This window comes from Carcharodon carcharias, chromosome 17 (genome assembly GCF_017639515.1).
Source record: "Carcharodon carcharias isolate sCarCar2 chromosome 17, sCarCar2.pri, whole genome shotgun sequence".
NCBI classification, from domain to species: domain Eukaryota; kingdom Metazoa; phylum Chordata; class Chondrichthyes; order Lamniformes; family Lamnidae; genus Carcharodon; species Carcharodon carcharias.
The window spans coordinates 14,102,573-14,128,980 of NC_054483.1; the positions used below are offsets into that span (position 1 = coordinate 14,102,573).

The 26,408-nt window shown below is 42.8% G+C and overlaps 1 protein-coding gene across 2 annotated transcripts in view; it reads left to right on the plus strand.

The window, feature by feature from the left end:
- The window catches only part of LOC121290126 (secreted frizzled-related protein 1-like), a 98,848-nt gene that overhangs the window by 11,813 nt on the left and 60,627 nt on the right, over positions 1 to 26,408 (plus strand). Inside the window, exon 2 of one of the 2 annotated variants that reach the window (XM_041210324.1) lies at positions 2,751 to 2,831. In XM_041210324.1, coding sequence (XP_041066258.1) covers positions 2,751 to 2,831 — 81 coding nt within the window. The remainder of the gene's footprint in view (positions 1 to 2,750; positions 2,832 to 26,408) is intronic. The other variant, XM_041210325.1, reaches the window with a different exon arrangement.

Genomic DNA, 26,408 nt, shown 5'->3' on the forward strand with positions numbered 1-26,408 from the left:
CTGAGCTGATTCAAAGGAGTAGCTGAGGTGAGGGCGGCAGATGGGAAGCTGGGTTCAAATTCAGCCCAGACTGAAGGAGTGAAAGGTCACGCTGGTGGCAGTCAGGGCTTTGTGTGAATCTCGAGTGTCAGCCAAGACTTTTGTTAAGTCTTGGAGTGGGATTGAAGTCAGAACCTTGTGACTCAGAGTGGAGTATGCTACCAACTGAGCCATGGCTGAAACAATAATCAGCAATGACAACCCAAGGGAAATCCTTGCAAAGGCTTTATTTAATAGGGAACCAATGGAAAGGGCAGCAGCCCTTTATCTGCTGACCTGGGTTACAACGCAGGACATTATCTTTGCAATTCCCCATTCATGAGCACCTTGCTGCACCTTGCCACAATGGACATCTTCTCCCTTTAAAATAAAGGCCAAACCACACAACAAAAGAGAGCCAAGTGAGCAAAGGTTGCATGCCCAAGGCATTAACCTCTTTGTCCTGGTCATGGGTGCTGCGAGTGGTTCCAGCAATTTTCTTGCTGGGTAAGAGAAATCCAAATCTGATTAAATAGCTCAGAGTACCCACTGCCCTTTTCAGATAAACCTAGGAAGCAAATAGGTAATTCGGATTCTTCTCAAATGTTTACTGAGGTCATCCAGTTGCTGGCTTGGATCTGCTTCCAAATTGAACTCGAGTAAAAACCACTTCACTGATTGCAAACACACGAAAATTTGGTTGGGTGGTCTGGGGGCGGGTTGGGAAAGAAAAGACAAGGAGAGTGAAGGACTGGTTACTCATGTTTGGTTTTTCCATAAATCTAGATGAAAATTTCTAGTTTTGATTTTCCTGATGGTGAAGGATTGACATCAACTTCTTCCAATTTTATAGGAAACAAATTCATATTAACAATATTGACAATAAGCTCGCTGCTGCTGCAAGAGTGTGAAGGTAGCACCCAGCACAACACTGATGCCTGCCCTCTGCTGAGTTAGCTGGGTACCCAGTCTGGGTCTTTTATAAAGTGCAAAGCAGGTTAAATCCGAGGCTACCAGCCTCATCGATGTACTTGAAAATGCCAACCTGCCTCCTGGAAGTGGGTTGGCTACTTAACCCACGTGAGTAAAACCTGAAATGGACTAGTTGGAGACATCTTCCCAAAACGCTTTAAATTTTTTAGCCCATTGACCTTCCATCTGTACCCAAGTCCACCCGTTCAGCCATGTTGAAATGGTCCTTTGAACATTCTGATTTGAAATTTTCTTCATCGTACATAGAAAAAAGAAAGTAAGCTTATTCTGGGAAAAACCAAAGTTGTTTTTTCTTTTGGGAAAAAAAAAGCCTTTTCTGCCAGTTGACAAAAGTATTATACAAATCACCCTGAGGGTGGAATGGGGGGAGGGGGCAGGGAACGTTGAAGCAAGTTTTGCTTTCTTCACGGTGAAATTGTGCATGACAAGTAAAATAAATAACAGTGTGCAGTAAGAGGCTGGGGTCTGCTGAATCAGCATGTGACGTAAATAGCTCTGAGCGGTGTCTGTCAGGAAAACTGCAATCCAGCACTGCAGCACAATCGATCTTTCACTACACTCCAGCTGATGGAACCATTACACAGTGTCTTGCATGAGCCACCTGTGTATACAACTTGTCACACCAGTCAAACAGTGTGGTTCCACTGAGTCTGAGCCAAGTCTGGATGTTGGGCACTTAACTTAACCCAATTTGCTTCTCTGTGTGTAGCAGGGAAATGTGGTTCAGTGAGTTAGCATTCTTGCCTCTGAATCGGAAATATGCGTGGGTTCAAATCCCACCATAGGGGCAAAACCTAGACTGACTCTCTTGTGCAGTGCCGGGAAACCATTGGAGGTATTATGTTTTGCATTAAATGTTAAACCAAGGCCTCATTTCCCCACCCCCCCACCCCCCCCCCCCACCCTCGTCGCAGAAGAGCTTTCCTGGTATCTTGGCCAATATTTATCCCTCAATCAATGCCAATAAAACCAGACTATATAGTGGTTGCTGCATTTTCTACACTTACCAATGGTGACTAGTCTTCACTAGTACTTCATTGGCTGGAGATGTCCCAAGGTCATTAAAGATGCTACATAAATGCAATCATTTCTATTGGCCTGGTAGAGAAAGGTATCACCCTGGTGTCCTAAACCATAAATACTAAGAAGATCCCAGATCCCTGTCTGTATGTATTAGATGGTCGTGTTCATGAGCAGTATGGAAGAGGGGTCACTAGAATTGCCTTAGCATTCTTGGTCATTATCTAGTGATCCCTGTTGGGAAGTTCATGACGGGTGAGATCAGGACAGGCTAAACATAGTGCAGTCCTCTGTGCTCAAAAAGCATGCTAACCTGTAGCAGCTGGAGATTTGATGAGGTGTTGACACTCAGAACTCCAGAAAGGGAGTGAGCACCTCTGGAAACTAGCATGGGGTTAACCCTTTGCCAAATAATAAAACAACTTGAGATTTGGTTTAATGTTATCGTTCACTTGGTCTATAGAATTTCATGAATGTTATGCTGCTTCACAACTTGTTCTCCACTATCTGGAATCATACCTCTTTGAGCAAGTTTTTATTCCCTCCTTTTTTTGACTCATTGTCAATATTTGTCTGCTACTACTGCTGTGAAGCGTGTAGGAACATTTTCCAACTGTAATGACACTAAGTGCAGGTTATTGTTTCTGTTGTTGTTGTCAACTATCTCTGCAGTAGAGTCGCTGCTGTTTCTCACCCCTTGTTTGCCTGCTTCTTTCCAGCAGCATCAGAAGTGTGTCCACCTTGTGACAATGAGATGAATACAGACATTATTCTGGATCACCTCTGTGCAAGCGAATTTGGTAAGTAGCATCCACCATTAACAGACCCAAACAGGCCTGTGTTTGACCTTTTTCCGGATAGCTTTTTTATTCTGTCAACTTAATTGCTGGCACTGAGGAGAAAATGTGTAGAAAAATCCCCAAAAAGAGTTCAGTTTTGTTTCTGGTGGGTTGTGGGATGAGTTTCAGCATTCTCTACTATGTTGACATATGTTTCTGGTAGATAAAAGGGTGTTTGTCCATTTCGGCTCTCGTTAACATGGGCAGAAGTTCAGGGGCTGCGGCTGTGCAGTTTCCCAGGCTTTTGCAGGAGTGCTGAGATGAAAGAAGATTCCCTCTTTTGTATTTGTCTGGGTGCAGCCTGATGCACCTGGCGGAAGAGCCTGTGTGTCGAACTGCGCTATCTTTGGGAGACTTTGACATGGACTGAAGCACAACCCCAGGAGTTCACCTGCTGGCTTCTCAGTACAGCTATTCAAATATGCTCCTTAAATGTGTCACTGGGTATTACCTTGTTGCCAGCAATCTGGTTTCATTAAGACTCTGAAAGACTGTGAGGGGGTGTGTTGAACCTTTCCATATCTGAGAATTATTTTTAAATGTGAGATCTCACTGAGCATTGATCGCAGGTACATTAGGGCAGGGTAGACAGTGCTTTACATGGACACAACTGCAGAAGCATTTCATCAATTAGTATGACGTTCAGTGACTGTCACATGGATAAAAATGGCAGCCACTTCAGACACAGCCAACTACATCACACAGCAATGAATGAACAGTTTAGTGGTGATTGAGGAAGAGAATGTGACCAGGAGTTCCAGGAGACTCCCTGCTTTTGTTCGCAACATGCCACAGGATCTTTGCCAACCACTTGAATAGGCAGTGGGGCTTTGGTTGGGGCCTTGGTTAATGCCTCAGAATACGGCACACCTTCAGCAAGGAGTAAAGTGCTGTAGTCTTGAAGTGGGGTTTAAACTTAGAAGGAGCTGACTTGGACACAAGTGTGCTCCCAACTGAGTCAAACTGACACATGGCTAACTACTGAGAATGTCCTTCATTTCTCCTCAGGCAGGTGTGGGAACCAGGAGCACTGAGGGATTGGCTTTGAGCTTGCAAAGCTGAGGCAAGTTCCATTCATGTAGCTTTCTAAATGATGGATGATAGGGGGATCAAGAAAGCATTTACTCCTGCAGCTCATACATCTGCTTTGAAAGTTTTATGGGATTTCTGGTTGCATCAAGTGATTGATAGAGGTGATCTGAGCTTCCTCACTGTCAACTTTTCTCCTTGCTGTTATTCTCTTCCTGTGTCTAATGTTTCTATCTTGTACTGTGCATCTCCTTTACTCTCCCACAGCTTCTGCCTCTAGAAATCTCTAGGCAACCATTCTTTAGGAATTTTCCATTGCTGTCTTTTCATCCAGCTGTCTTTCACAATGGAACCAGGCCCTCGTCTTAATGGAAAGCCATGGGAATGGGGAAAACAGGGGAGCAGCAAGAGGTAATGGAAACAGTTGGCATGTAAACACCTTTGATCCTTTGCACATGCTTAGTGTAGAGGGCTGCTGGTGGGCATGTAGTTTTGATTCATTTATTTCATTCTCCGGGTGTGGGCACTGTTGCCCTAGAGAAGATGGCGGTGAGCTGCTTTCTTGAACTGCTGCAGTCCATGTGGTGAAGGTATTCCCACAGTGCTTTTAGGGAGTGAGATGGAGGATTTTGACCCAACGACAGTGAAGGAATGGCATTATAATTCCAAGTCAGGATGGTGTGTGAATTGGAGATGATGGGGTTCCCATGCACCTGTCATCGCCTAAGAAGGAATGTGGGGTAAAAGCTGTTGATTTTGTAAGTTTGGGAAGGGGGTTGGGGGAATTGAGAAGCTTATCAGTATGTTCATGTTTTTCTGAGAGTTATTTAATTTAATATTAATATGCACTTGGTCTTTATATAGGATCACTGTGCACTCTGTCGCAGAAGCTATATCATACAGAAATTCTATTTGTTGATAATGAATTGGAAAGGTTGTTTTGCAACATGATTGGGCAGATTTTATCTTTGGTGCAATATGAATTCAGGAAGGATCAAGTACCAAATTAGAAAAGACAAAAACACAGCAGTTGAACTGATAAGAATATTGCCGAATGTTCATACTAGATAGGAACTGTGTGCACATATCAAGCTTGTTTTCAGGAAGAAAGATAGAAGGAAAGAAAGATTATTTTCCTCTCATAGTGTGCACCAAACCTCCAATTTTTTGAAATTTGAGTTGATAACCTGGAGCTTTGCCTGCAGAAAGCACATGGTGGGAAATTGTAGGCCTGTTGTGCCTGATTCCTGGGGGCAAAGCTCACTGACTCAGAAACTGCCCTTCAAATATCGGCGACCTTGTACATGAGATTCCTCACTGTGGGTAATGTGAAGTGGGCAATATCAATTCAGCTGTTTGTTACACACCACATGCGATTTTCATTTCCATTGAGTAGCTATATTGATCTCGCCCACTTTAAAATACCACCCAAGGTCAAAACCCCTGTTATCTTTCAGTCATGCTGTTCTAACTTCAAAGATAGAAACAACAATTGCAATGTAATATCTGCTCAAATGTATAAACCTCTAGCAGTGACAACTTTAGACAATCAGAAAATAATCTATGCAATTTGTTAAATCTCTGACATGCTTGGCAGATTTGTCAACCCATAACAGAGATGTTTGTTAGCCAAAAGCATGAAGTGATATGGGAAAAAGGTCAAAGATTAGATATGGCTTCATGGAATGGCAGAACAGGCTCGAGGGGCTGGATGGTCTCCTTCCATTCCTCTGTCATTCAGACTAATATATTACAAAAAATAACATGGGCCTAAATGATAGGTTTCTTTATCTTTTTTTAAGTCTAAATGGTTTTTAAAACTAATGAACTGGCAAGAGATTCCTGAATAGTATTTTTGGCATTTAAAATGGCATTTAACAGAGCTGAATGTTTATATACAGTGATCAGAAGTGTCATTTCAATTAAAATGCTGCAGCAGGAATCACATCTGTCCAAACATAAACCACTCCTGTTTGACAGACTCTCAAAGACTGAAGCTTATTAAAGTGTGATTTTAACAGCTTGGGAGCAGAGTGTGTCAGGCAAATTGCCATTTATTTTGGCCATGCTTCCCTTTATTTACTGACAGTGAGGATTCTGCAGATAGTGCTTGTTAACTCCTCGCACTGTCCCGAATTCTATCATCAATTTTCCCTGCAAGAGTCCATGGCTTCAAAACCCATCCACTCTGAAAGACAGACAAACTTGTGCCCAAGATGGGGACAGATTTGAGAAGTTGAATATTAATTCAAGTTTAACTTGTGATTTTTTTTCACTCATCACTCAGTTTTCTCCCCTTTTCCTCCTGAAAGGATGTACAGATATCTACCATATGAGCCAAAGTGGTGACCACAAAGATTTATACAGCACTTTTAAAGGTACAAGATTCCACAAAAGATTACAAAAAAATAAGAAAAGGAATTGGATGCTGGACCATGGAAAAGCAGTTAGGAGAAGTGACTGAAAATCAGGGCAATGGGTGATGGTACAAACATATGAACAAGGAGCAGGATGAGGCCTTTCAGGACCCTCGAGCCTGCTCCACCATTTAATAAGATCATGGCTGATCTGATAGTAACCTCAAATCTTTTCAAAACCCAACACGTGTGGAAGAACAGAAGGAGCAATTTTGTTACACTGACTATTAAGAAACTGCTGAAGGTGGGGTGAGAGCAGATTCTAGCTGGGCTGGGAGCCAAGTCAAATCAAGTTGATCATCAACTGTGGAGTTGCACATGCAAGTGAATGAGCTTGTGCTCTCAGCAAGGGGATGGAGCAGAGGGACTAATGAGTACAACCTTCAAGAGAAGCCAGTCCTCCTCCAGTTCTGCATTAGCAACTTGTCAGTTCCTGGAATGGGGCCTGGTAAGGGGTTAAATCAGCAGTTTCTTAACAGTCAGTGTAACGAAATCGAATCCGAGCAAGTGGCTGCACTTTTGATGAATGAGTCTGCTGCATGCAGTTCATGACCAGTGAGAACTGTTTCACACTGAACAGCATTGAACATTGCTCTTTCTGTTCTTCCACATGTGTTGGGTTTTGAAAAGAAAATGAGAAAAATGCAACACAAAACCCATCATGTTTTATTTACCTGAGACACTTCATATAACATTTAAATAAGTCACTCTTGGCCTTTTCACCCACACAAGCATAGTTTGGAACTAGTATTCTGCACAGCAACAGCCTGGGGTTTGCTTATTCACCATCCTTTTCTGTCTTGTCTTTGTCCAAATAGTCCCAAACTGGCAGGTCTCTGCCATATTACTATCAATGGCCAATCTTACTTGGGCACAGGCAGTGTCACCAGATCATTCAGCTGAGGTCAATCCTGTCCTACCTTAACCAATAGTCGTCAGTGGGTGGCTTGCGAGTGCTGACAACCAGTTGTATGCCCACTACCCACCAACATGCTTATTAAACTCAGCTTAGAACGGGGAATCCATATTGAAATCCCCTTGTCTCTATCTCATTGTGGTACATTGCCAAATGTATCACCAAGGGTCTTTCACATCTTTGTATTTTAAGAAAATTGTATGCATGCACACTCTCTTCAGGACTGCCATTATTTTTTGCCTGAGAAAAAGTGGCAAGACTTTCCCAGCTGCTGCCCAGGAAACATGTGGAAGGGTCTTGCATTCAGCCTATGACTGCCTCATATGGCAAGATTACAACAATGCAAGCCACAGGTGCCTATCTGCTTGTTGCCATTCCATGCAAAACAAATTAAACTGTAAGAAATCAAAGCAACTGTCAAGTAGAACCATCAGATTTGAGTGAGAATCTGACACAGACTTCAAAGGGTCAACCCACTGAACATTTGACACACTGTAAGGATATCATCACAGTACTGCTGAGACAACGCACATGCTAAAACACATCGAGTTATACTGAGTCTACAGCGCAGAAAAGGCCATTTGACTCAACTGTTCCATGCTGGTGTTTATGTTCCACACATCTCTCCTCCTACCCATTTTCATCTCGGCCTATCCACATATCCTTCTAATCATTTCTCCATCTTGCTTATCTAGCCTCCCCTTAAATACATCTGAGCCACTGACCTAAACTACGTTCTAATCTTTCTTTGGGTAAAGTTTCTCCTGAAGTCCCTATTGGATTTATTGGTGGCTATCTTACATTTATGGCTCCTGATTGTAGTGATGAATTGAGAGAATATACCCTGGTGTTGATTCCAGTCCTGAAAATGTTGACTGCACACTGTGTGTTTCCAGTGGTGTTGTTTGCCTTTTTGATGCTTTATCCAAGTCACTACACTTAATTCATGAGTGCTGGCAGCATTTTGGATCCTGGCGTTAATTCCTCATGCCAGGAAGCGTGCTAGCTGTGGTGAAAGACCTGAAATATTAACTGTTTCTCCACAGATGCTGCCTGACCTGAGTTTCAACATTGTTCCTATAGTATGGAGCCCAATGCTGAACATACATGTAGTCTTACTATTTCCGAAGCTGGTCAGAAGATCATTCATGGTCCACCTGAATTTCTCAAGCAGGCTCGTGATCTGTGAGACACTTCCCCACAAAGGTCAAACCAAAAACTTAACTCTCAAATGTTCCCCAAACCAATTTTAAAAAGCTGTCAACATTGACATCCCATGCAACCAGGGAGGAAATTTGAAAGATCAAGGGGAACTGGAAGCCTTTACTACCAACATTTGCTATAGCTTTCTCAATTACCCTTTACTCTCTTTAGGCACAAACTGTCCAGATATTTGTTTTGTTCTGACTTAACAGAAATTCAAACTAAAACCTGAGAAATATTTGATACCAGTGATGTTCAGCATTTCCAGACATGCGAGTTAATTGATCTCTGAAGCCAGAGATGCAAAGGCCTATTGGATGGCAGCAAACTCTATCCCAGTTCGGGAAGAAAGTGATGTAAGGTTCCTGCTGCTGACTTAGAAACAAAATGCTGGAAATACTCAGCAGGTCAGGCAGCATCTGTGGTAGACTCTGCCTGAGCTGCTGAGTATTTTCAGCATTTTCTGCTGATATTCCAAATGCCCAGCGTCTGCAGTATTCCTGTTCCTGCCAGTGGTGTTGTGGAGGTCTGTGTGTGTGTGGAGTTTGAAGAAGGAAATGATCCTAGTTCAGCTGTGATTTCCCACATAACTGGATAGCCTGTCTGGGTTTGCACATGAAGAATGGTTACTGGAGGACTGACATCAGTGGAATCCTATCCCAGCATGATGTTCACCCCACCAAAAATCAGTCACTTCAGAAGAGAGGCTAGAAATTCCAAGAACTTGGCTTTGCTTAGCTAGAGAAGATGGGTACAGGAGTGGGCCATTCAGCCCCTCAAAGCTGTCCCACCGCTCAATTAGATCATGGCTGATCTGTACTTCAACCCCATTCTTCTGCCTTGGCCCCATTCCCTTTGACAAGTGACTATGCACCTACTAATTAATGTGTGTAATCTGAGTAAAATGTTATTCTTAAAGCAGCCAGACACAGCTGTCATTATTCATTTGAAATCAATAAGAACTGGCGATGCAGTCACCTGAATGGTTTTTACATATATGCCATTGAGGCAATCCACGATAGAATGTTCTTGGAAAATAGGGATTGGAATCCTGGTAAATCATCAATTGTCTTGTCCCAAGATTATCCATCAGTTTACCTTCCTGAAATGTGATCTATGGCGTGAACAGGTGAGGGGGATGAAAAAATAAATACCGAGTAGAAAACAATGCTCAGTCCACAATAATATGTACACCAAAGATGGTGAAAGCACAGACGTAACAAGGTACATAATATCATTTGTACAACTCTGGAAAGTTATGGTAAACAATGATGTACTTTATGGGGGCAGTGTGAGAGCACAAAAGTCTCTTCACCTCTGTGACCTGGATTTACACCTTGCCCAAAGCAATTCTTGGCTCATTACTATAAACTTTTGCTCTTCATTTTCCCAGTTGAGTTAAATTGAGGCCCTGTCAGTCCTCTCAGGAGAATGTACAAGATCCATTGGTACTATTTCAAAGAAGAATAGGGGGTTCTCCCCAGTGTTCTGGTCCATACTTGTTGCACAACCAATGCCACTAAAGCAGATAATCTGGTCATTGCCTAATTGCAGTTTGTGAGAGCTTGCTGTGCACAAGTTGGCTGCAGTATGTCTCCATTGCAAAAGTGAATCTATTTCAAAGTACTTAATGGCTGTGAAGCATTTTGGAATGTCCTGAGGACAGGAAAGGCCATAGGTATTTTTCCCTTTCCTCCCTGAATGGAGCTTGTTAAACAACAGTTCACACAACTAAAGACACAGGCTTGGAGAGAAGGGTTTTAAGCAAGGTTGTAAAAGTAGGGAAGGAGGTGTCAAGGCATTCCTGAGACCAGGAGTGTAGTGACTGAGCAAGCTCCAAGCAGTGGTGAAGTGGACGGAAGGAGAAAACTGGTGATAAGGTTCAGAAGGGGCAAGCAGAGGTGGAAAGGCAAAAGTTGTCAATAAACAAAGCTTAGATAATCTAAACAAACAATGCCAATTTTTAGTGATCCTTTAAGCCACCAAGACTTAATATTCACACCACAGAAATCTGCAGGGAAACTATAGAGAGATGCAAGCATTATAGAGTGGTTATAATGGGTGACTTTAATTACCCAAATGTAGACTGTGTCAGTGGTTGTGTAAAGGGTGGAGAGGGGCAAATTGTGTTCAGAAAATTTTTCTGTAGCAGTATAAGTCCAATTCAACAAGAAAAGATGCACTGTTGGACCTGATTCTTGGAAATGAAGTGGGCCAAGTAGATCAAATGTCATTGGGGGAATATTTAAGAGACAGCGATCATTGTATTTTGTGTTTTAGGATGATGATAGAAAAGGACGATAGGCAAACCAGAGTAAGAGTAATTAACTGGTAAAGAGTTAACTTTTATGGGACAAGAATGGATCTGGGCCAGGTAGACTGGATTGAAAGATTGGCAGGAAAAACTGTAGCTGGACAATGGGCTACCTTCAAAAAAGAATTGGTTCGGGCACAGTCAAGGTATATTCCATTGAAAGGGAAAGGCAGGGCAAACCTATCCAGAGCTCCCTGGATGAAAAAAGAGATAGAAATTAAGATAAAAAAGAGTGCAGGCTTATAACAGGTGTCAGGTAGAAAATACAATTGAGAACCAAGAAGAAAACAGAAGGTTCAGACGGGAGGTGAAAAAGCATATTAGAGAAGAGGAGAGGGATTATGAGAAAAGACTGGCAGCCAACATAAAGGAGAATCCAAAAGTCTTCTATAGGCATATAAATAGTAAAAGGGTGGTAAAAGGAGGAGTAGGGCCAATTAGGGACCTAAAAGGGAATTTACACATGGACAAAGGGGGCCACGACTGAGGTATTGAATGAAAACTTTACATCCATCTTTACCAAAGAGGTAGATGCTACCAAGGCCATGGTGACAGACAAAGAAACGCTGTCACTAGAAGGATTCAAAATTGATAAGGAGGAAGTGTTGAATAGACTGTCGGTACTTAAAGTTGATAAGGCACCGGGACCGGATGAGAAGCATCCAAGGATATTGAAGGAAGTGAGAGTAGAAATTGCAGGGCACTGACCATTATTTTTCAGCCCTCCCTAGATTCGGGGGAAGTGCCAGAGGACCGGAGAATTGCAAACATTTTGCCCTTGTTCAAAAAAGGTTGTAAGGATAAGCTCAGCAGTTACAGACCAGTCAGTTTAACTTCAGTGGTGGGCAGGATTCTAGAAACAATTACTCGGGATACAATTAGTAGTCACATGGAAAAATATGGGTTGATAAGGAAGAGCCAGCATGGATTTCTAAAGGGGAAATAGTGTTTTATTAACTTCTGGAGTTTTTTGAAGAGGTAACAAAAAAGGTCGATGAGGGTAATGCAGTAGATGTGAACTTTCAAAAAGCATTTGATACAGTGCCACACAACAGACTTGTGAGAAAAAGTTATTGCATATGGAATAAAAGGGACAGTAGCAATGTGGATACAAAATTGGCTGAAAAAGAGGAAGCAGAGAGTAATGGTCAATGGATATTTTTTGGGCTAGAGGAAGGTTTGTCATGGAGTTCCCCAGGTGTCGGTATTGGGACCCTTGCTTTTCCTGATATATATTAATGATCTAGATCTTGGTGTGCAGAGGGCAATTTCAAAGTTTGTGGATGATACAAAGCTTGGGAGTGTTGTAAACTGTGAGGAGGGCAGTGTAGAACTTCAAAAATTGGTGGAGTGGGCAGATAGTTGGCAGATGATGTTCAATGTGGAGAAGTGTGAGGTGATGCATTTTGTTAGGAAGAACATGGACAGACAATATAAAATAAAGGGTGAAATTTTGAAGGTGATGCAGGAGCAGAAAGACCTAGGTGTATATGTGCATTATTATTGAAGGTAACAGTATTATGACACAGCAGGTGGTCAAGGCTGAGTTGTTTAAATCCCAGAGGGAAACTTGAAACAACTGTCATAACCTATACTTTCAATTGGTATGTTTGAAATGTAGCTCTGAATTTAGGAATAAGACCACTGAGCCTCAAGAGGTTTTTAATATAAAACTAAATTAAACATTTTTATTTTTTAACAAACTAAACATATGCACATGTCTGCAAATTACTACAATAACTTTTAAATAAATCCCCAAATTAATCATTCCCAGGTAAATCTCCACCAAGGCAACACTAACCCGTAGACTTTAAATAGACACCAGGCAAAGCACATTTGACCTTATGAATTCAAAAGGAGGTTCCTTGCAATTTGGTTCCTTTGTAGACACAGTTGTAGGCTTACAGGCTATTTAGATCTTTAATGCTTCTGCCTTACACTCCCACAGACCCCTTTCTGTTTATACCTAGCTTTTCCTTTGAATGTAAATTTTCCATTGTATCACCAGCTTTTAACATTACATCTCCTAACAATAATATCCTTTCATTCCACCAATTTTATTATTAAGTTAAGGAATGAACACATGGCTTGATGTCTTCTATTTAGGGGCAAGATTTTACTCCCACTCTTGAATGCTTTATTCAACAAATGCAAATTTACATGTTACCTTCTATCCTCCTTATACTTATCTAATTAACATTTCAAAACTACTATTCCTAAAAGCACCCAGACTAGCTGGCTTTAATCCAATTAAGACACACGCAGCCAAGCACAGAGTTCTGGTGGGGTCTGTGTCTATTTTAAAAATAATTTCCAGTAACATTATAAACATTAATATCTCTTAATGACAGGCAGGATAGATGGAGAGAGCAGTTAATAAAGCATATAGTATCCCGGAGTTTATTAATAGGGGCATAGAATACAAGAACAAGGAGGTTATGCTGAATTTATTCAAGACACTCGTTAGGCCTCAGCTGGATTATTGTGTACTGTTCTGGGCGCCACATATAGGAAGGACACACTGGAGAGAGTGCAGAAGAAGTTAACAAGGATGGCTCCAGGAATGAAAAACTTCAGTTACGAAGATAGATTGTAGAAGTTGGGACTGTTCTCCTTGGAGAGAAAAGGCTAAGAGGAGATTTGATAGAGATATTCAAAATCATGAGGGGGCTGGACAGAGTAGATAGTGAGAAGCTGTTCCTGCTCGTAATCGGATCAAGATCAAGAGGGCACCGATTTAAAGTGATTTGCAAAGGAAGCAAATGTGACATGAGAAAAAACTTTTTCATACAACGAGTGGTTCAGGCCTAGAGTACATTACCTGGAAATGTGGTGGAGGCAGGTTCAATCGAGCCATTCAAGAGGGCATTAGATGATTATTTGGATAGAAACAATGTGCAGGGGTATGGGAGAAAGGCAGGGCAATGACACTAGGTCATAATGCTCATTTGGAGAGCCGGTGCAGACACAAAGGGCTGAATGGCCTCCTTCTGTGCTGTTAAAATTCTGTGATTCTGAGATGGAATTTGGACAGAAACCAGTTAAACCTGCGAAGAGGGCACACAGCTGTTTATGAAATATATTAACATTGAACCTCATTGTGGTTTAAAAAAACTGACATATTTTATTTCATTGAGATTTCAGATTGCAACTTAATCTTGTCCCGAATAGTAGACTGATAAGGCTGGCAACTTTGTAATTCAGTACTTTTTCCAGACAGAGAAAACTGAAACATTGTGCAGTGAGAATGAAGGTGCTGTTTGTATGTAGTTTGAAAAGAGCACTCAGTTAAACTGGGCAAGCACATAATAAAACCACTTTTGTTCCTGCCACAGTCTCGCTCGTGATGAGTGTTCCTGTCAGCTAGTTTATTACTTGTCTAACTCTTTTTCCGTCAAACATACCAGGAGTCTAAACACACTGCCTCGGTCAGATTTAACACAATGCAGTTCCACATCTTGAATTTACAGCCTTTTAAAGGACGCAGAACCCCAGGGGAGAGATTGCGATTGCTGCAGTTTTATTTTGGAAAGGAACCTCTGTGAATGGCTAAGGCCCATAGTGCAGAACTTGGCCAAGGTGAAAGAAGAGGCAGTAAATCTAGAAGTGCCTCACTGATGCTAGGGGTTTTGTAGCTCCGGTTATGGCATACAGGGACAATGGTGCAACAAAGTCACATCACCACAAAGGGCTGGTAAACCAAATCTAAGAGGTGTACTTAGAGTTAAACACATACAATAAAGGAAAGTTCAGAGGAAAACCAGCAACAGAGCATGCTGCAAAGCCTCAGTTGTGCCAGCAAAAAATGTGGGCAAGCACACTCCATATAGAAGTGCAGATCAAAGCCATTATTTACAAACCCTTCATTCCTTCCCCACAAAAATGCACAAGTGTGTTTTTGCAATTTTAAACATAATCTCAGTGCCTTCTATTTTAATGTCTTCCCCTCTTTACGTCCCATTGCATTACTCTCTGACGACTAGCACACGGACAGCCCCCTAGTGCAATTTAATGACTGGGTACAAGAAGGTATACCTGAATGGGCAGCCAAGCTTGCTGCTCACTTGAGAACAGTGTTGTACCTGTGGCATCTCTTTGGGATAGAATTGGAAAAGGTCAAACATCTCTTCCTTGTCCAATTCATAGCCGACAGGACAAAGATAAAACTGAGTAAGATGGGCAAGATAGGATGTTCAATTGTTTTCCCTTTGTGCACAGGTTTCAAGAATAACACAACCATTCTGGGTCTCAAAGTCTTTTCATAATCTTGATTTGTCTCAGTAATTGTAGAAAACGAATGTTCTGTTTTAGGAAGTAGTAATGTTTTAAAGGCTTCACAAGTCCTGATGAGTGAATTGAAAATGTAACCAACAGAAGCATTTTCTGCCCGACCAAATATTGGATAATCTTTGGTGACAGAAAAAAATACACAACCTTGTTCATAGATGAATTGCATGCATTGAGCTATTAATCTTCTCCCCACTTCATATGTTTACTCCATCCCTGGGGATTGATTTTGCAAAGACTTGCCATTCCTTTTTCATGACTGACTGCTTGAGAAATATGCCACTGGTTCTATGTAGTTAGTGAGCTGATGTCGTGACATCTGAATGTGTTCATTTCAGCTGAAATGACCCAAGGATTGTTCCTGCTTTATTTTTTGGGGGGATAGGTAGGGGGACAAGTAAGGGCTGTATTTGTTTTTCCAGCTTTAAAACCATATCAACTTGGAACCTGATATGTTTTTACTGGCTTTGTCGTGACTGACACCGCTTCTCTAGTTCCTCCAACTTTGGTTACAAGCCAGAACTCACTCAAGGCTGAGTAGCTGGTGCCAATTTTCGTGGATAAAATTTTGCCTTGTGTGTTACTGTTATAAAATGAAAAGAGAATGACATGCACTCATATAGTGCCTTTCACAATTTCAGAAAGTGCCTTACATTCAATGAAATGTTTTCAAAGTGCAGTCCCTGTTGTAATGTATGAATGAAGGCCGCAAATTTATGCACATCAAGCTCCCATAAATAGTGATGTAATAATCCATCTGAGAGATGGCTGGTACAATGGGGAAAACTCTTCTGCTCTTAGTCAAAATTGTGCCATGGTATCTTTTTCTTAACCTGAGAAGGCAGATGGGACCTCAGTTTAATGTTTCTCTCAAAACTCGGCACCTCTGACAGTGCTGTGTTCCCTCAATATTGACACTGAGAGCTTCACTGTGGAATTTGTGCTTCAGACTGAGTGGGGCTTGAACATATAACCTTTTGACTCACGCAAACTGGCTACCATGAAGCCATAGCTGATACATAGGGTCACAAATGTGTTCCTTTTAAACAGGTCCAATGCTTTTTTCACAAAGAGAGGGCAGGTGATAATGCCATTGTCTCTGGACCGAGGAAGTCCATTCGGAACATGTTGGGGAACTTTGAAACATGAACCATATGCTGCTGGCTGAAGATTCTGCATTTTAAAATGTCATGAATATAAGAACATCATTTTGGCACACAAAATAATCACGTAGTAAGTAAAGAGCAGGTTGCGAAGACATACAAACCACAAACACTTTATAGGTCATACAAACCCTGAAATTAGAATCACTCCAAAATTACCATGCTTAAAAGCACAGTTTCTTTTAGAAAAACCCTTTTGTCCATTTTGTGCAGACATTGACAATGACTGCAGATGTTGCCTCACTGTATATTCCTTGTTGTCAGGCCATAATGTTCAAGCTCATGAATTGGCAGCTACAATGACAGTATTGCAAGGATATGGAAAAATGACTGCAACTGAGCACCAGAAATTGTCTTTACAACAATTCTTGGATTAATGTCGCTTGTCAAGGCTAGGGAAGGAATTTCTTTTCTAAATTAAAGTAAGCAGAGCATTACCTCCAGAGCAAACTGGAAATGGGACTATCTGATTGGAGATTATTTTTGCAGACCAGTGTCCCTTTGCTCTTCCGAGTTTCAGCACCCCCCCCCCCCACCGCCCCACCTCCCACAACCCCACACACACACCAGCTCCTTGCTATCCTGAGTGATTCTGGAGCACAAGTGCACAAGTTCATTCACCCAATTGGGCATTTTTCATGTGTCAACAGTGAGTGTCTGTGGGCAGTTCAACAGCTGTGGCATCACAGGCCTGCTCAATCCTAACCTCACGTGGTATTTGCACATTCGGTTTATTGAACGAGGGTGGGAGGGTATTACTGGACCAGCAGCAGGAACCCTGATAGAACTGGTGAAACTGAAAGCCCTGACTTGGATCAACTAACTGAGCAGTGCAGGAATTGGAGATGGTCTGCATGGCGTAGATGGGGGCCCTTGGGGTAATTAGGTATCATCCCTGACTCTGAGTCAGAAGCTGCAGGTTACAGTCCTGCTCCAAGACTTGATGGCCAACAAAAAGCCCCTAAAGCTATAACCTCTGGCAACTGGCTGGCAACCTGTTCCAGGGAAATCCACCTATGGGAGCGGACAAAAGCATGTGCTTTGTCTGCTTCCTGTATCATTAGGCACAGGAAGTTTCTAAGCCTAAGGATGGCATAACATTAGAAAGCTGTTGGTGAATTTGTGAGGCAGCGTTGTATTTGAGTGAGGAGAATATTTTCTTTCGAAACTGAACGCATCATGGCTTTATGCATGTTTCAACAGTAAAAGTAAATCGGGGTTTATGTTCATTACACTTGCTGTAACTTTAGCTGCATGGCTGCACCTATTTATGGAACACAGCAGGATTGTAACAAGGACCTTTGATCCTAGATTTCACCACTCCGTAACCTCGTGGAGCCACTCAATGGATGAATGCGCACACAGATGAAATTCTGTTCATTTCTCCCTCCTTTTCCCACCATTCTTCTCCCTCCTTGTTAAGGTGCATGCCTACACTGCATTCCATTATCTCACCCAAGTGGCTATTTAAAAGTGAGCCCAGAAAGTGAGTGTTGTCATGTCAAGCCATCCCGAGGGGGTATCACCTAGTGACCATGCATTCGCACATACAGCAAACGGGGGAAGAAACCATGTCTGATCTCCCATTCCCTGAACTGGCAAGCAATAAGACAAACTGTAGCCCCCCTACTACAAATTCATCAAGGACCAGTTGACTTCGCACAGGCCAGCATTGAGCCTAGGACCTTTTTGATCTGCCTGGTCCACCTATTGATCATCTCAATCAGCTGAGTCATTGGATCCACCACTAATGTGATTTTTTTTTGCAAGCAGCAGGCAGCATTGTAACACTGAAAGCAGAACAGGATTTCAGATAATAATCATAGTTTGTACAAAAATTAAGGGCTAAAGTACAAAGAAGATTTGATTTCTTCTGTTAGCTTTCTGGCTTAAAACGGTGAGATGCAATGCTTGCTATGACAATGTGTTCGGAGCCAGTAGTGCACGTCCCTGCAGCTTTACTCTCAGATGATAACTGGCCCTGACTGGCTGCTGTTGCGATGATAACAGTGTGAAATCTCCAACATGACAATGTCACATCAGCTGCTCATTTCCAGCCATGTACTTGACACAGATGAGCGAGAATCACAGCAGGGATGTTAATCCACGGTGAGTAGCAAGGGGGGGTGCGTGGTGGGAAGGGTGTGAGTGAGGAGGGAATGCATTCCCATTGCCCAGAGCCTGACTGCGTTTTGATAGCTTTGCCATATTGGAGCTGCTCAGTTCAATAGCTGCAGGTCTCATTGGCTGGCCTGAGGTGGCACTGTTGATGCAGAGTATGCTTCCCTGCTCCTGTTTATGCTAAGCTTAGTGCTTAAGTAGAATTAGTTACAGTGGGTTATTCCTCAGCCTCCCAAGGATTAAGTGTCCCTAAACTGCAAATGTATTACTACTCTCCTTTTAATAACTTCTTTGATGTCCTGCACAATATGACTTCAAGCAGGGGAAATGATGAGTGGTGGGATGGCTGCAGGATTGCCAACCCTGCAGGATGGGCCTGAAGTCCCCAGGAGTTGATGATCAATCTTCAAGACACAGCTCTATGCAGCCCTGGCGAAAAATCATTGGAGCATTCAAAAAGATTTTTGTTTTTCTCATTTCCTTTGAACATTTCTCTTTACCAGATACAAAAATATTGAAAATAGGAGGGAAAAAAAGACTGTTTGGCTGACAGTCAAACATCATCCAAGTGCGTAATGAGTCTTTATTTTGCTTTCCAATTGGCGTCACAAGGATAGCTGCATTGGCTGCCGAACCAAATGGCTGGGGTGTGGGAGCAAGTCATGTGATGAAACTTCCAGGAATACATTTAATCACACTTGGCAACCCTCCTGATGAGGGTCAGCTGGAAACTGCAATTGACAATTTTCTTGCTATCCAGCAGTACTTAGACTCATCCCTCCCCTTTTAAGACCCTCTGTCCAACACTCTGCATCTTGTTGCTCTTCAGTGGCTGAGCAGGTAAAGGCTGTCTGGTCTTAAATGTCGCAGACAAAGGGAGCCCCAAGTCTGATCTGACAGTTTGTGCAGAGTGAAGAAATCTGATCTGCAAGTGTGGAAGGGGTTGTGGGGGTGCAAGAGTTGATGACAGTGAATCTAACCCTGAGACAGGGAGAACCAGCAGTGGTGAGGGGGAGGGGGTGAATTTGGTTCCTGGTAGCTATTAGTCACCATGCAAATGATTGAATGTCAAGATCCTTACAAGAAAAACTTGCATTTAAATAGCTCCTTTAACATAGTACGACACTCCAAAGCATCATCACCATCATTGGGAGCATCATCAGATAGAATTTGACTCCGAGGTATGAGGACAACGGATGAAGATCAAAGGGCAAGATTGTAAGGACCTTCTTAAAGGAGGGAGAGAGTTGAGGGGGGAATTCAAGAGCTTAGGGCCTAGGCAGCTGAAGGCACGGCTGCTACTGGTGTGGTGATGGAAATCAGGGATGTGCATGAGGCCTGAGTTGGAGGAGCACAGAGTCTCAACTCCAAGCTGTACAACTAGAATAACCATTTCACTGAAGTAACAGAGGGCCTAACATGATATTGACTTCAATACAAGAAGCGGGGAAGCTGGGGAAAAGGAACATGTTTGCTCACTTCCCCGTCGGTTCAACAGGAATAGCTCAGCCAGCCACACTCAAGTTCCAGACTGTGTTCCTGGTTAGTGCTGTGTTTGTTGATCTCAGAGGCAGAAATAGTGTCACTGAAATTGGACCCTTGTGCCCCCTGGGATAGGAAGGAAAAATTGGCCAGATTCCAAAGCCACAATGCAACTCCCACTGAAAGCAGGTGCTTTTGACCATAAGGTGAAGACAAGGTCACACTTAAATGTAATGCAACCCATGGTTAAACCATCTCCCAATATTCCCTGTCAAAGCACACATGAATGCCGATGGGATCATACCAGTAGACTTACAAAATCAAATTACAAGGGATACACCATGCTCTATGAACATTATGAATAATTTCCTTTCAGGTCCATAGATCCACTGACTCCTTTGTAAGGAGAGTAGTCACTTCACACAGGTAGAAATTCATCTTGGCAGTAACAGCCAATATCCTATAGACCACTTGTAATATGTCCTGCCCAATATTCATCCCATTTCAGTGGAGTGGAATATCAAATGTGGCCTATGATGGGCAATGAGAAGTCACGCTTTGTGCTATTGCCAAAGCTACTTTCTAGACCACATAATGGACATTAAAGTTGCTGCGAGCAGTAATTGACCGCACAATTACTTTCAGATTTCTCAAAATGAATTGAAGTGTAAATATTGGGTGTAGAATTCAGGGGAAGCTTGAATTTCTGGGGAATCTGCTCCCGCATTGGAAAAGACATTGTGCAGGAAAATGATTCCTGTCGTAGTCTTGAGTTTTCTTTCACTTTGGAGCTCAAAAATGTATGATCCCAAAAATGGAAGAGACACTTCTTCCAAAAGCCTGGCTGTGGTTTTCAATGAGAAGAAACCTGCTCACGTTTTCATACTGTGTTGTTTTGGCGAGTGTCTGCTTTTTTTCTGTGCTATTGCTGAAAAGCCAAGATAAATCTCAGCATTAAAAACAAGGTTATATAGCCTTTGTAAACGCTGCTACAAGGAGATTATTTTAATTTTAAAAAAAGAGTTTGCATTGGAGGAACACTGAATGTCAGGCCATCAAGGGACAGCAACATAAACAAGACCATAAAAGCATCAACAAATGGCACATATTATTCCATGACAGATTGGCCAATGTTACTTAATCTCCCTCCTACTCCTGTTCGTTTCTGACCTTAGTTGTGCAGCGCTCTGTTAAAGGTGCTGTATAAATCAACATTACTGTGGGAGGGAAAAATAAAGCCTCTGTAATCATCAATGGAGTGCACAGCTCTAGACTCTTGATAAATAAAGCTTGCTGGTCACTTCGTGAATTTAAACCTCCTGACTGTTCCCATGTGTGTCTATAATGTTCCTGCACATGATTTACATGAGGCATCGTTTTTTCTTCCATTTAGAAAATGGTCATGCTTTCAATTGTCATTCAACAAAATTTCCTGTATTCCGCCCACATCATCATCTCAATGATGAGGGGTGAAAGGGCCAGTGCAAAGTCAGGGCAGGAAGTCCCCACATAGACTCAAGTGCATTAGCATCATTTGCTTTATGTAAAGAGAGACCTCGTCCCACGTAACCTCATACCAGTTTTAATCCAGGAGCTTTCTGCCAACCATAGAATCGTAGAAGGTTTGTGCACAAAGAGGCCACTTGGCTCATCATGTCTGCGGCAGCTAAAAAAACCAGCCGCCCAACCTAATCCCACTTGCCAGCATTTCGTCCATAACCCTGGGCAGTTTACGGCACTTGACGTACATATCTAGACACCTTTTAAATGAGTTGAGAGTTTCTGCCTCTACCAGCCTTGCAGGCAGTGAGTTCCAGAAACCAGCAACCCTCTGGATGAAAAGATTTTTCTTAATCTCTCCTCTAATCTTTCTACCAAGCACCACCAATCATGGAACCACAGCTTTATGCATTGCAAGAACTGCTTTCTGCAAGACAATGTTTCTGAATGAACTCAGTCTTGTATGCAAGGATATTTTGGATACCCATCAGTGTAAAGGAAAGCAGGAACCTAACTAGGAAGGCTGTTCAGGAAATAAAGAAGCTGCTTTTTAAACATGGTTCAGAATTCTGAGATTGGATTCATGCTTTCAACTTGTTAAATCAAATTGATCATCATTCTATGGTCGTTTGCCACTGCCTGTCAGCCTTTTAGTTTGATATATAGTTTTCCAATGTTGCTGAAGTTGAAAGGAAATCACATGGTTATGATTGACTTTTATGATTTAAATCTAATGGCATGTTGTTACAGGACCTATAATAATACCAAGCCACTGTTAATGCATTATGAGAAGGTGCATTGTTTGAAATATCTTCTATTAATACCTTGGTGCAGGAATGTTGCTATCTGGAATTCTCAGTGTCCCAGGCCTGTTCGTCAGTCCGAGGGAGGCGATGATGTACTGGTATTGTTGCTGGACTAGTATCCCAGAGAGCCAGGGCAATGCTCTGGGGACCTGGGTTCAAATCCCAGATGGCGAAATTTCAATTCAATAAAAATCTGGAATTAAAGGTCTAATGATGACCATGAAACCATTGTCGATTGTTGTAAAAACTCATCTGGTTTACGAATGTCCTTTTAGGGAAGGAAATCTGCCGTCCTATCCTGGTCTGGCCTACATGTGACTCCAGACTCTCAGCAACGTGATTGACTCTGAAATGGCCTAGCAAGCCACTCAGTTGTATCAAATCACTAAAAAGTCTCAAAGGAATGAAACCGGACGGACCACCCAACATTGACCTTGGCACCGGAAATGATAATGGCAAACTCAGGTCTGTCAACCCTGCAAAGCGCTCCTTCCTAACATCTGGGAGCTTGTGCCAAAATTGGGAGAGCTAGGAGCCTGACATAGACATACTCGCGGAATCATTCCTTACAGACAATGTCCCAAAAACCACCACCGCTATCCCTGGGCATGTCCTGTCCCACTGACAGGACAGACCCCAGCATAGCTAGCAGCACAGTGGTATACAGTTGGGAGGGAGTTGCCCTGGGAGTCTTTACAACATCAGTTCCAGACCCCAGGAAGTCTCATGGCATCTTCCTGCTGATTACCATGTACCACCCTCCCTCAGCTGATGAATCAGTACTCCTCCATGTTGAACACCACTTGGAGGAAGCACTGAAGTGGCAAGGATGCAGATTGTACTCTGGGCGGGGGACGTCAATCCATCACCAAGAGTGGCTCGGTAGCATCACTACTGACTGAGCTGTCCTAAAGGACATAGCTGCTAGACTGGGTCTGCGGCAATGGTGAGGGAACCAACAAGAGGGAAAAACATACTTGACCTCATCCTCGCCAACCTGCCTGTCACAGGTGCATCTGCCCATGACAGTATCAGTAGGAGTGACCACTGCATAATCCTTGTGGAGATGAAGTCTCGTCTTCACAATGAGGATACCCTCCATAGTGTTGTGTGGCACTACCACAGTGCTAAATGGGATAGATTTCAAACAGATCTAGTAAATCAAGACTGGGCAACCATGAGGTGCTGCAGGGGGCCATCAGCAGCAGCAGAATTGTATTCAACCACAATCTGTAACTTCATGGCCCAGCATATCCCTCATTTTACCATTACCAACAAGCTAGGGGGTCAACCCTGGTTCAATAAAGAGTGCAGGAGGGCATGCCAGGAGCAGCACCAGCTATATCTAAAAATGAGCTGTCAATCTAGTGAAAGCTACAACACAGGACTACTTATGTGCCAAACAGCATAAGCAACAAGTGATGGACAGAGCTAAGCGATTCTGCAACCAACAGATCAGATCTAAGCTCTGCAGTCCTGCCACATCCAGTTGTGAAAGGTGGTGGACGATTAAACAACTCACTGGAGGAGGAGGCTCCACAAATATCCCCATCCTTAATGATAGGGGAGCCCAGCATATCAGTGTAAAAGATAAGGCTGAAGCATTTGCTATAATCTTCAGCCAGAAGTGCCAAGTGAATGATCCATCTTGGCCTCCTCCAGAGGTCCCCAGCATCACAGATGCCAGTCTTTAGCCAATTCGATTCACTCCACATGATATCAAGAAACGGCTGAAGGCACTGGATACTGCAAAGGCCATGGGCCCTAACAATATTTCAGCAATAGTACTAAAGATATGTGCTCCAGAATTTGCTGCACCCTAGCCAAGCTGTTCCAGTACAGCTACAAATTTGGCATCTAACCAGCAATGTGGAAATTTGCCCAGATATGTGCTGTGCACAAAAAGCAGGACAAATCCAACCCGGCCAATTACCACTCCATCAGTCTATTCTCAATTATCAGTAAAGTGATGGAAGGGGTCATTAGCAGTGCTATCAAGCGACACTTGTTTAGCAATAACCTGCTCGCTGAAAATCAGTTTGGGTTCCGCCAGGGTCACTCAGCTCCTGACCTCACCTAAGCCTTGGTTCAAACATGGATAAAAGAGCTGAACTCCAGAGGTGAGGTGGGAGTGACTGCCCTTGACATCAAGGCCGCTTTTGACTGAGTGTGGCATCAAGGAGCCCTAACAAAACTGGAGTCAATGGGAATCGGGGAAAAGTCTTCGCTGGCTGGAGTCATATATAGCACAAAGCAAGATGCTTGTGGTTGTTGGAGGTCAGTAATCTCAGCTCCTGGAAATCATTGCAGGAGTTCCTTAGGTTAGTGTGCTCGGCCCAACCATCTTCAACTGTTTCATCAATGACCTTCCATCCATGATAATGTCAGAAGTGGGAATGTTCGGGTGATGGTGACTGCACAGTGTTCAGCAGGATTTGGAACTCGTCAGTTACTGAAGCAGTCCATGTTTGCACATGGCAAGATCTGGATACTATCCAGGCTTGAGCTGACAAGAGGCAAGTAACATTCGCGCCACACAAGTGCCAGGCAATGACCATCTCCAACAAAAGAGAATCTAATCATTGCCCCTTGACATTCAATGGCATTATTGTTACTGAATTCCCCATTATCAACATCCTGGGGATTACCATTGATCAGAAACTGAACTGGACTAGCCATATAAATACTGCAGCTACAAGAGCAGGTCAGAGGCTAGGAATCCTCTGGTGAGTAACTCATCATCTGACACCCCAAAACCTGCCCACAAGGCACAAGTCAGGAGTGTGATGGAATACTTCCCACTTGCATGGCTGAGTGCAGCTCCCAGAACACTCAAGAAGTTTGACATTGTCCAGGACAAAGCAGCCCACTTGATTGGCACCCCATCCACAAACATTCACTCCCTCCACCACCAACGCAGAGTGGCAGCAACGTGTACCATCTACAAAGTGCACTGCAAAAACACACCAAGGCTCCTTAGACAGCACCTTCCAAACCCACGACCGCTACTATCTAGAAGGACAAGGGCAGCAGACACTTGGGAACACCACCACCTGGAAGATCCCTTCCAAGCCGCTCACGATCTTGAGTTGGAAAAATATTGCCGTTCCTTCACTGTCTCTGGGTCAAAATCCTGGAACTCCCTCCCTAACAGCACTGTGGGTGTACCTACACCACCTGGACTGTAGAGGTTCAGGAAGGCAGCTCACCACCACCTTCTCAAGGACAATTAGGGATGGGCAATTAATGCTGACCTAGCCAGCGAAGCCCACATCACGTGAATGAATTTTTAAAATATGTGACCAAGCATCATAAGTCAGATAGAATGACAGTCATTCAGGTTACTTCAGATACCTTGAGCAGATGATGATCAGACTGAAATCCATCATCTGGTCTCTATATTTAAAGAGGGATATATTTGTATTGGAGGCAATATAGTGAAGGTTTACTAGATTAGTCCCTGGGATAAAAGGGTTGTTTCATATGAGAGCTTGAGTCAGTTGTGTCTAATATTCTCTGGAGATTAGAAAAGTGAGAGGCTAGCTCATTGACATATTCAAGATTGCGAAGGAGATGGACAAGGTTGACTGAGATGTTGTTTTCCTTTAGCTGGAGAGCCCAGTACAATGGGGCACATTTGCAGGCTAAGGGGTCAATTATTTAGGATTGAGAAATTACTTAACTGAAAGGATTGTGTCGTTGGAATTCTTTGCCCCAGAGGGTTGCAGATAAGCCATCATTGAATATACTTAAAGCTGAGCTACACAGATTTTTAGCCTCACAGGGAATGAGGGGATATGAGGAGCAGGCAGCAAAGTGAAGTTGAAGTCAGGCATGATCATATTGAATGGCGGAGCAAGCTCGTTGGGCCGTATGGTCATCTCCTCCTTCTATTTCTGATTTCTGAGAATGCTGTGTCATTTTCAACACTGCCTCTTCTTCTCCCTTGGCTATCCTTAGCACAAAAATGCAGTCTCATACTATGAGCCTAAACATTTACCAGCCCTAACTTGGGACTGTTCAGCAAGGATTTTGCCATTTCTGTGGGGGTTGCAAGGAGTTCTGTCACTTTCCCTCCAGAAGCAACAGCAAGAGATCTGTGGAATCCTTAAAAATGTCAGATCCTGTCCCCTGCCATGAACATTGCTTAAAAATCAAGTGAAACTTCAAAGAGCTACAGAAAATGCATTCCTAATTGAGCAATATAAAAAGTTTTGAAATGCAAGTGACAGAAAAATGAACATTTCTCTCTGTTTATGAACATAAAAGTAAATAATCAGCAGTTATACTTTGTTAACTG